This window comes from Heteronotia binoei, chromosome 18 (assembly GCF_032191835.1).
Source record: "Heteronotia binoei isolate CCM8104 ecotype False Entrance Well chromosome 18, APGP_CSIRO_Hbin_v1, whole genome shotgun sequence".
In the NCBI taxonomy this organism is placed as follows: Eukaryota; Metazoa; Chordata; class Lepidosauria; order Squamata; family Gekkonidae; genus Heteronotia; species Heteronotia binoei.
Genome location: NC_083240.1, coordinates 34,010,641 through 34,021,646, shown reverse-complemented (window position 1 = coordinate 34,021,646; position 11,006 = coordinate 34,010,641). Strand labels below are relative to the sequence as shown.

Here is an 11,006-nt window from a genome sequence, read left to right as displayed (position 1 = left end):
CCTCAGTGGAAAAGGCTTCCTCGGGAGGTTGTGGGCTCTCCTTCCTTGGAGGTTTTTAAACAGAGGCCATCTGGCCATCTGACAGCAATGAAGATCCTGTGAATTTAGGGGGAGGTATTTGTGAGTTTGCTGCATTGTGCAGGGGGTTGGACTAGATGACCCTGGAAGTGCCTTCCAACTCTATGATTCTATTCTGCCCCACAATATCCTTTTTGAGGTACAGAAACCAGAACTGTACAAAGTATATCAAATACAGGATCTAAATATACAGAAGCATTGCAATACTGTCCACTTTATTTTCAGTTCGTTTCCTAATAACGCCTCGAATGGTGTTTCCTCCCCACCCCCAGTCGACATTTTCATTGAGTTGTCCACTGTAACCCCAAGGTTTCCTTTCTGGTCAGTCATCGCCAGAGGATGCTAATGTATACATGAAGTTAGGATTTCTGTTAAAAATGCATCTGGTTTTACACGGACTTCAAGAGAAATTTGTCTGCCGCTTTGTTGCTCAGTTTGGAATGCTGCTGCTGGAGTTCAAATCTGCCTTGGTTTTCATTGGCCTGGATATGTTTTTGTTGTCTGCCAACCTGGACCCCACAGTGATCACACCTGAGCAGAAGCAAGCAAAGCGGTACCACCTCCAACGCTGTTCTCAAGGCTCCCCACTGCTGGTTGACCAACTTTGCCAACAGCTTTTTGAGAATGTTTACCAGACATTTCCACATGCTTGCATTTGTTAACTTTCCCGACCCAATCAAAACAATTTGGTGAGGCAGAACTACCCTTTGCAGAAGCCCTGCTGATTCTTCCTCTCCAGGGCTTGTCCCTCTACATCAGGGGTGGCCAAACTTGCTTAATGTAAGAGCCACATAGAATAAACATCAAATGTTTGAGAGCTGCAAGACATAAATGTCAGATGTTTGAAAACCACAAGATGGATGGAAGGAAGGAAGGAATACTGGGGAGGGAAGAGAGAGGGAGAGGTGGAAAGAAAGCAATTCTCCAAGCGACTGGCTGGCTCGGCTTGGAGAAGTGATTTAAAGAGACAAATGCCTTCTCCAAGCCAGCTGACAGGGCAGTGGGGGCTTTGAGAGCCTCACAATATGTGTGAAAGAGCCACATGTATATCAGCTCATCTCTTATCGCTCTAGATGCTTAATCATTCTTCTTCTAATAGAAATCGTCACAGTTTAACTGGAACAGGCATTAAGCTAAGTGGCCTGCTTATTTCCTGGCGAGAACAGGAGTGTTTCTTCCCGTTGGATGTGATGGCTTTTGGAAGTCCTTCTTCTCTGAACTGGTCCTCCTGAACAGTCATCACCCTTCCCAGTTGTAAGCACTTCCTGCCCAGTCAGTTCTCTGGAGTCTCTGAAATCTCGGACATCTTTCCAGATGCTGGGGCTCTCCTGCCGTTCAGCCAGCCGCAGGGAGTCCTTCCATTCCCAAGACTGAGATCCTCACAATTAAAAAGCCATCAAGCCGCATGACGTATTTGACACTGCAAGAGGGACAGCGTCCTGCAGTAGCTAGAGCACAGGTGGCCAAACTGCGGCTCAGGAGCCACATGTGGCTATTCCACGCAGATTGTGTGGCTCTTGAAGCTCCCATTGGCCAGCTTGGAAAAGGCATTTGGCTCTTTAAATCATTTCTCCAAGCCAAGCCAACCAGCAGTTTGGAGAATGCGCTGAAAGTTAAAGTTGCTTTCTTTCCACCTTCCATCAATCTTCCTTCCTTCCTTCCTTCCTTCCTTCTGGCTCTCAAACATATGACGTTTATTCTATGTGGCTGTTATGTTAAGTACGTTTGGCTGCCTCTGGGCTAGAGACTCAGATGGTCCAAAGACAGCTAGGCTTCAGCCCGAAAATTCCCCCGATCGCTGAGACCAGTGTCGCTGAGAAGGGCCAGAGATCCTCCCAGAGAGAGGAGGAGTCAGCCACAGAGGAGATAAAAGTTATAAGGCACTCAGTTCCTACTTGGGGGCGGGGAACAAGATTTGACCCAGCCTCACCGGATGGCCCAGGCTACCCCAATCGATCTGGACAGATCTCAGATGCTAAGCAGGGTCGGCCCCAATTAGTGTTTGGGTGGGAGACCACCGAGGACGTCCAGGGTCACTGTGCAGAGGCAGGCAGCGGCAAACCGCCCCTGAACACCTCTTGCCTTGAAAACCACACCAGGAGTGGCTGTCAGTCAGCTATGACTTGGCAGCACATTCTACCCCCACTGGGGCCCTTAAGCCGTGATTCACTTTCCTGTTTCGGGTTCTTTGGGGGGAAAGAGTGGGGGTTTGTGTGTGTGTGTGTTTTAAACATTACTTTTAGCCAGCTGCATAAAACAGCCCCAGATCCGCTGCCAGTGGCAGTAAATAAAACTGTCTGTTTACCCCCCTAAATGGTGCAAGGCACTCCTGTGAACTTGAACAGAGCCGGCCTCATGAACCCCGGCTGGCTGCTGCTCTGGGATTTGCACATGCGGCCCTTTCTCTGGAAAGCAAAGCAGCTCTCCCACCCCACCCCCACCCCCACCTATGCGGTGAGCACTGTCCCCTCCCCACCACGGAAGCCACACCGGCGCTATTCCTATAACCCAGGGATGGCAAAACTGCAGCTTGGGAGCCACATGTGGCTATTTCACACATATTGTGTGGCTCTTGAAGCCCCCGTCGCCCTGTTGGAGAAGGCATCTCTCTCTTTAAATCACTTCTCCAAGCCAGCTGTCAGCTTGGAGAATGCATGTAAAGTTGCTTTCTTTCCACCTCTCCCTCCTCCATCTATTTTCCTTCCTTCCTTCCTTCCTTCCTTCCTTCCTTCCTTCCTTCCTTCCTTCCTTCCTTCCTTCCTTCCTTCCTTCCTTCCTTCCTTCCTTCCTTCCTGTCTTGTGGTTCTCAGACATCTGACGTTTATTCTATGAGGCTCTTTCTTACCTTAAGCAATTTTGGCCACCCCTGCTGTAACCCAAGGATTCGTCTCGTTGCAGGTTGAGGACAGAGTGTGTCTCGTGATGAACCCCGTGTGGGTCTGGCACCCAAGAAAGGAGACAGGTGGTCAAGTGGCTGCCTGGACCACACTGGCTTTCCCCCCGCCATTCCATACAGATCGCAGGATCCCAGCAGCTCTCGAACTAATAAACTTGAGAGAGGGAAGGCAACGGCCACAGAGTTGAGCCACAAAACAAGGCAAATCCTTGCTGCATCCATTACCAGTACCCGTCGGGTCATTCTCCATTTTGACCTTTGGGAGACCTTGGAGAATGGCACAGCCCTGCCCAAGGTGACTTCCAGGCAGAGGTGGAATTCTAGCAGGAGCTCCTCTGCATATTAGGCCACACCCACCTGATGTGGCCAAACCTCCAAGAGCTTACAAAAAAAGGGCCTTGTAAACTCTTGGAGGATTGGCTACATCAGGGGGGGGGGTGGCCTGATATGCAAAGGAGCTCCTGCTAGAATTCCATCTCTGCTTCCAGGCTAAATTTGTTGGATGGCAATGGGGAGCCAGAGGCTTCCCCCCCCTCCTCATCTGGACCCCCTTAGCTGGGTTCCAACCCCAGCCACAGATTCTGGACCCATCGCTTAAAGCTTAGTGTAGTCGGAACCCTGTTTCCTGTCATCACCTGCCTCATGCTTGAAAAAGACCACGTTCTGGTAAGGTGATGCCCTGGAACAGTGACGGGGCTCAGCCTCAGTATCTGGCCTGCACTGCCCCCTTCACATCGCAGCACCGCCTGAACATTCCCTGCCTCGCGCATCACCTCTGCATGCCAGAAGGAGGGCTGCAATGACGGCAACCAAGTGTTTCCTTCTTCAGAAATCCATCACCGGCATTCTCTCTTTCTGCTCCCTCGCCCTGCAAGAGATTATTACAGCGGGCAGACAAGGGGGCATCATTTGGAGTCTGGACATCAAGCGGGAAGCCGCAGTGAACAGCTGAGCGTGGCTCAAGGCATGACTGGCTGGTGAAAAACAACAGAGAGAAGCGGCCCCTCCGGTCAAACCTACCAGGGCTGGCTGCTGAAGGAATAGATGGTCCAGCCCCGGCCAAGCCCAAACGAGCGGCTGCCTCCTCTCCCATTCTAGCTTCCCCCAGGTTGCAGCGCGCATTTTGCCATCTCCCGCCCACCCGCTCCCAGTGGCCTTTGTGAGTCAGGCAGTGAGTGTTTATCCCAGCCGGGGGCCCTGCCCAGCGTGGGCTTCCATGGAAAGCCGCCACTGCAACTAAAAGCCGGAGTGACTCAGAAGCAATGGGAAGATTCGGAGGGCTGGTGTGGACAGAGGAAGCATCGTTGGCCCCCCCCCCCCACTCCAACCCTCCGGCTAAGTTCTGCCAAAGCGAGGGCCTGGGACTGCCCCCTCCCTAGTCCCACACTCCCTCGCCGCACACGTCCAAGAGGGTCAAAAGTTGCACAATGTCCCCTCTCCCAGCACGGCACAGCTGCGTACGTTCTCCCAGGAGAATGTTAAGAGGAAACGAAGGGATGCGTAAGAAACATGGCCCACGAGGCAGAGTTTGGCATGCAGACCCGGGGATGGAAGCCAAGACAACCTCTCCAAGCAGCTCTTGATCGATGCCCCCCCCCTCTCAAGCTGCAGGTGCCTACTTGGAGCCAAAGGGCAGGGAAAGGAGGCCAGGAGGAAGCGGGGAGGGAGGCTGAAGGCAAAAGCTGGGGCAGAAGCTTTTCTCTTCGGCAGCTTCGATTCCAGGGGCAGAGGACCAAGGCCGAACCTGGGATCTGCCCCCACAAAGGGGGCCCTGCATGCTTTCCTCTTGGCCCGAGCAAAAGAGGGAACAAATCGATTCTCAAAAAGTCGACACTGTCCGGCAGCAGCCATCCAAGCTTTCCAGGACGTTTTTATTCTAACCTTCCTCCAAGTCGTTCGGAATGACATACATCAGGGGTGGCCAAACTTGTTTAACGTAAGACCCACACAGAATGAATGTCAGATGTCTGAGAGCCGCAATGCATGAGCATCAGATGTTTTGAGAGAAGGAAGGAAGGGAGGGAGGGAGGGAGGGAGGGAGGAAGGAAGGAAGGAAGGAAGGAAGGAAGGAAGGAAGGAAGGAAGGAAGGAAGGAAGGAAGGAAGGAAGGAAGGAAGGAAGGAAGGAAGGAAGGAAGGAAGGAAGGAAGGAAGGAAGGAAGGAAGGAAATAGATGGGGGAGAGGTGGAAAGAAAGCAACTTCAACTTTAAATGTATTCTCCAAGCTGGCTGATGGAGCAGTGGGGGCTTCAAGAGCTGTATAATATGTGCAAAAGAGCCACATGTGGCTCCCAAGCCACAGTTTGCCCACCCCACATCCACGGTCCTTTATTTTTATCCTCACAATAACCCTGCGAGGTAGGGTAGGCTGAGCTGATTAGCCCCAGGCCACCCAACCCTGCCAACCTGAAACCCTCATAGCAGGCGATGCCAGGGATCTGCATGCAAAGTGGGAGCTAAAGATCCTCTTGCCGTGCACAAAACTACCTTAAGGAGCCCCAAAAACTGTCACCATACAATTCAGGGTCACCCTGGGAAAAGTGGAGTGCCGCGCACCATTGACAGCCTCCAAAATAAGCCTTCCCTGCCCCTCCCCATGCAGCAGAGGTCGTTGTCAGGGTGATGCCTCCTCCCCTTTCAGCCCTGAAAGGTCCCACAGAGGCAGCCTTCTCCTGGCAACTCTGGCCCCCTGATGACAAACCCGTCACCACAGAGTGAAATGGCAGCAACCAACAGGAGCCACAGAGAGGGAAGGAACCCTGGCAGAGCACCGTGGCTGACTCAGGCTCCGCACAGACTCTTAGGCCTTTCAAAGCCAGGAGTTGCTGGAGACAGCAACGCTGGACAGACCCAACTTCCCCTATGCCCCAGGCATGGTCAGGCTCAGTCAGCTCCGGCTCACCCACTGCAGAGAAGCTGGATTTATCCACTCCTCAGGCCTGCTGCTTTTGCTGCCTTTTGCTTGCAGGGAAAACCACTGGAAAGGGACGGGCTGCTTAATAGACTGACAGCCTGCAATAGCCCATATGCCCCGCCCCTTTGCCCTCCCATTTATCAGTCCAACCACTATCAAGATGCTTACAGGGGACGAGATTGCCCTCTAGCGTTTGAGATTAAAAAGTGCATCTCCGGGTCCTTATTTCTTCTTTCTCCATCCCACTCTTGCCTTGAAGGAGCTCAGTTTATCTCCTCTGCAGTTTCCCACAAATTCATCCCACAGAGCTGCTGGCACAAGGTGTAAGTGTGTATATGTCAGGAAAGGAAGATTCTTGCTGCTGTCACAATTTAGTGAGGAACCCACAAGGACTCGTGGAGTCTTTCCTGACTTAGATATAGCTCACGCAAGCCCAATCTTGTCAGATCTCGGAAGCTAAGCAGGGCTGACTTTGGAAAGTGCTTGGGTGGGAGACCTCCATGGAATACCAGGGCTGGGACACTGAGGCAGGAAACAGCAGCCACCTCTCTGAATATCCAAGCCCCCATTAGGGGTTACCTTCCAGGAATACACACAAGGGTGGTCTAGCAGGAGCTTCTTTGTTTATTAGATCACACCCCCCTGATGTAGCCAATCTTCCTAGAGCTTGCAGTAGGCCCTGTAATAAGAGCCCTGTAAGCTCTTGGAGGATTGACTACATCAGGGGTGTGTGGCCTAGTATGTAAAGGAGCTCTGCTAGAATTCCACCCCTGCGTGACACACACACACAACTGAAAAAAGGACTTGTGATCCATCTCCCCCTGTATCATCTTTCCCATGCTATTTCCATTTTTCTCCTCCTGGTTATCCCCTAACCTCCTTGCACCCTTCTCTCTTCCCTGCACAATCAGTCTCTCTTCCCCCTTCTCTCTTGCTAACAGTCTCTCTTCCTCCCATTCCTCCTCACTCCCCCAGCCGCAGAGGAAGTGAGCCAGTCAGCAGAGCATAGCGGATGTGGGGATGGAGGAGGGTGCTGGTCCTCCGCCCCCAACTGCCCACAATGCTGGTTCCAAGGCAACTGTCTGTGCAAGACAACTGCTTTCATTTTGGGGTTTCCCCCCCACCCTTTGTTATGATTTGGGATTTTTTTTGCAAACCCGTGAGATTCCCCCATGTTTGGAGGAAAATCTCATTTTTTCTCACCGTGGCCCCAATCTGCATATTTAACTATCCTCAGGTGGGGCCATGTTGACTATTAGGCAGAGCTTTTTTTGAACAGAAACACAGTTCCAGTGGACCTGGCATCAGGGTGTGTGGTCTAATATGCAAAACAATGGTGATGTCAGGGTGTGTGGCCTAATATGCAAATGAGTTCCTGTTGGGCTTTTTCTACCCCAAAAGCCCTGCTATTAGGGATATTGAAATGTTGCCTTTCAAGTGGTCTGGTTGAGGTGGCTTACAAGTTTTTTAAAATACCATAGTTCTTTTAAAAAAAATACCACAAAACATCATAAATTATCAATATAAAAACAAAACAAGCCATCAGAATCTAGATGTTAAAGTTTAGAAGAAAAACAATTTTGAAGTAATGGAAAATCTGTAAAGAGCCATCGTGTGATAACTGCCACAGAAAGTGGTGGTGGCTACAAACACAGACAGCTTCAAGAGGGGATTGGATAAGCATATGGAGCAGAGGTCCATCAGTGACTATTAGCCACAGCGTATTGTTGGAACTCTCCGTCTGGGGCAGTGATGTTCTGTACTCTTGGTGTTTGGGGGGGCAACAGTGGGAGGGCTTCTAGTGTCCTGGCCCCATTGATGGACCTCTTGATGGCATCTGGGGTTTTTTTGGCTACTGTGTGACACAGAGTGTTGGACTGGATGGGCCATTGGCCTGATCCAACATGGCTTCTCTTATGTTCTTATGATAAGCTATAAAGAAATGTTTTTAAAATTAGAGGACAGACCACTGTTATTACAGTTTTTGCAGCTCAGACATTTGGCAGACACTACTGAGAAATTATAGCAGTTTAAGAGCAAAAACAATCTTTGAGCTTATAATTACCACTGATCAGCTACCTAGTGGTTTAATGGCTAAAATCTATTCTTTGTTACTAAATCTAGAAAGTACTTCTTCAAGTTGCATTAGAAAATGAAATAGGGACTTTACAAATCAATACTGAGTTAAAGGAATGGGGGTGAATTTGAAATTCTGCAGTACCTAAACCAATTTCTACAAGTTTAAAAGAGCTTGCCTTTAAAACTTGGTTTCAACAGTATCTCCCTCCGCATAGCCACTATAAATAGAAATACATGGGATCAGTATTGGTGGAGTTGCTCATTCATTGTGATTTTCCCCCCTTATTTTTGTTCATGTTAAAAAAATCCAACCCCTTTGGAAAGGGACAATTCACTGTTAATGGAATGTTGGGTTTTGACACATCCCTCTTGATTCAAAAGTTATTCTGTTGACCTACGTAAAAGGGCACAGAGCTCTTGCAGATGGAGAACTGGTTGTGAGCCTACTTATCTATCCTAAATTGGCAACAGCAGCAAACTGGATAAAAAACCAGAACCTCCCTCAGAGTGTGAGTGGTCTGCGCTGCATGTGGAACGCCACATTATTAAATAAATTAACATCTCTTCAACAAGACCAGAGAAACAATTTCCAATGTTCAGATACATTTAGTGAGCGTTTGGGCATCGTTTATAATGTTTTGGAGTACAAATATAAGTGTTTCCTGGTATATTTTATGAGTTATTGCAATGCCTCTTTGTTTCTTTCCGTTGCTAGGAAGTATATTATATATGTTGTGTTATATTTTGGAAAATCTAATAATAATTTTTAAAAAACCATTCTGCTTTATTGTATGTACTATACTGTTTGCAGTGCACAGTTTTCTAATAATCCACTTTTATTCAATGTTATCATTGTTCCTGCTGCATTGTTTTAATTCTGTAATCTGTTTTGGGTTTGAACAAGAAAAGTAGACGAAAAATGAAGGTAATAAACAAATCACCTACAAGGGGCCCATTAATGGATATATGACTTTTAAAAGTGGGACTACATTTACTGATTCCATGACATACAGTCATGTCACACAAAGGCCAAAGGCCGACTGGACAGGAAGCAATGGTCTAGAACGAGGCATGCTGAACCTCCTGAGCACTGAGATCAGGGTTGCAACCTTCTCTCTACACCTTATTGTCTCTTTCTGGAATTCGCACAACTAATTGAAGGTATCAAACCAACCAACCAACCTTCCACTCCAGCTAGTTACTTCCCAAATTGATCCAGGAAATCCAGGTAGGTTTTTTTCTGGGCTGCAGACACAGGGACGAAGTGCCCCCCCGGGTGGGTGAGGAATAGAGGTTCAGTAAAGTGGGAGGCAAGTTCCTGGCTCATCTCAGCAGGGATGACGCGGTCCGTCTCTCCTAGGACGTGGAGGCTGGGCACCCGGATGGGTTCCTGATAGTAGTTCTGGTGATCAAGGGCCCTGCTTATGAAGCCAGCAATCAGAATGGCAAAGTCAAACTGGAAGCAGGGATCGCCACGTTGCTTCAGGGCACAAATGATGCCAGCCAGCGCTGCTCCCTGGCTAAAGCCCACCAGCCCATCAATGGGGCTGTGTTCTCGGCATGCCGCAGCCACAGCCTCCAATGATTCCTCCAGTCCTTTGCAAGATAAAGTTTCCTCCAAAGCGCTGAACGTCCCCTCCTGGGGGTTGGAAAACCACCAGCCACGAGCGCTGCCTTCCGACAGCTCCAACAAGTTGGCCTCCCCTGCAATGGAAAATAGGGAAACCCAGTGGTTATTGCAAGGAGGTGGGTGGGGTATGGCAGGTTCCTCAAAGCATTTATGCCTCCCTTCGTCTTCCATTCTGTTCCCTTTTCTCTGAACAGGGGCTCAAGGAAGTACCCCAAGTTTTAAAAGCCATGCCAGATCAAGAGCATAGAAGAAGAAGAAGAAGATATTGGATTTATATCCCGCCCTCCACTCCGAAGAGTCTCAGAGCGGCTCACAATCTCCTTTACCTTCCTCCCCCACAACAGACACCCTGTGAGGTGGGTGGGGCTGGAGAGGGCTCTCACAGCAGCTGCCCTTTCAAGGACAACCTCTGCCAGAGCTATGGCTGACCCAAGGCCATGCTAGCAGGTGCAAGTGGAGGAGTGGGGAATCAAACCCGGTTCTCCCAGATAAGAGTCCGCACACTTAACCACTACACCAAACTGGCTCCTTTGGAGAGCCATAGCTATAGAAACATTCACAAGGAAATGATCTACTAAACTGAGGGAGTCATCTTATACACATACTCCACTGTATTTAACCAAGGTAACTCTGAGCTCACAGAAGTTTATCCTGTATTACCTTATGAGTTCTATAGTGTTGCTGGACTCTTTTTAATAAGTACAATCAAGTCAACCCTCCTTTGCACATCCATAAGAATAAACAGGATGGTGACTAGCGCGATTATTGGCCTGGATCTAGTACTTCACTAACCTATCTGCAATTTCCACATCCTTCCTGCCAGGTAGACCAGTCCTTCCACAGGGCGGCGGGCTCTGAACCAGGTCACGTGCAAGCAGAGGTGGAATTCTAGCAGGAGCTCCTTTGCATATTAGGCCACACACCCCTGATGGAGCCAATCCTCCAAGAGCTTCCAAAAAAGAGCCTTGTAAGCTCTTGGAGGATTGCCTACATCAGGGGTGTGTGGCCTAATATGCAAAGGAGCTCCTGCTAGAATTCCACTCCTGCGTGCAAGAGTACCTCACTGGCCCAGCAGCCTTCGCCTACCATCAGGCCCTCTGCACGTGCCCAAAGGCACACTTGGCCCGCGTAACATTATAACGAGCCCCTGCCCTCCCCACCTGGCTGGGCGGCTACCACGTGAGGTGCATCCACCATTAGCAGCTCGGCGCGCCCGCGCAAGGCTTTCCGCAGGGCCCCGCAGCGCGCCCGGAAGCTTCTGCCGTCCTGGCGGTAACCATGGAGACACAGCAAGCGCAACACGCGCCGTCCGGAGCCCCCCTCCGCCATGCTACTGCATCCGGGTACGTCCTCTCTTTTGGACGGAAAATGGTTCAGCGGAGACCGGAACTTCTCTGGCCCGGGAAGCTC

The 11,006-nt window shown here is 49.9% G+C and overlaps 1 protein-coding gene across 1 annotated transcript; it reads right to left on the bottom strand.

Moving 5' to 3' along the window:
• Positions 1 to 8,729: 8,729 nt before the first annotated feature.
• OVCA2 (OVCA2 serine hydrolase domain containing) lies at positions 8,730 to 11,006 on the bottom strand. The gene is made up of 2 exons (XM_060258727.1): positions 10,757 to 11,006; positions 8,730 to 9,670 (listed from the first exon to the last, which is right to left on the bottom strand). The coding sequence occupies exons 1-2, from the start codon at positions 10,923 to 10,925 to the stop codon at positions 9,165 to 9,167; spliced, it is 675 nt and encodes a 224-aa protein (XP_060114710.1). The 5' UTR covers positions 10,926 to 11,006; the 3' UTR covers positions 8,730 to 9,164.

Bases quoted from the DNA above. Each gene is read 5' to 3' on its own strand.
- OVCA2 (XM_060258727.1), bottom strand. From the start codon at position 10,925: ATGGCGGAGGGGGGCTCCGGACGGCGCGTGTTGCGCTTGCTGTGTCTC. The intron at 9,671-10,756 runs GTGGGGAGGGCA...TTTCCATTGCAG, and splicing joins CGTGGTAGCCGCCCAGCCAG to GGGAGGCCAACTTGTTGGAG.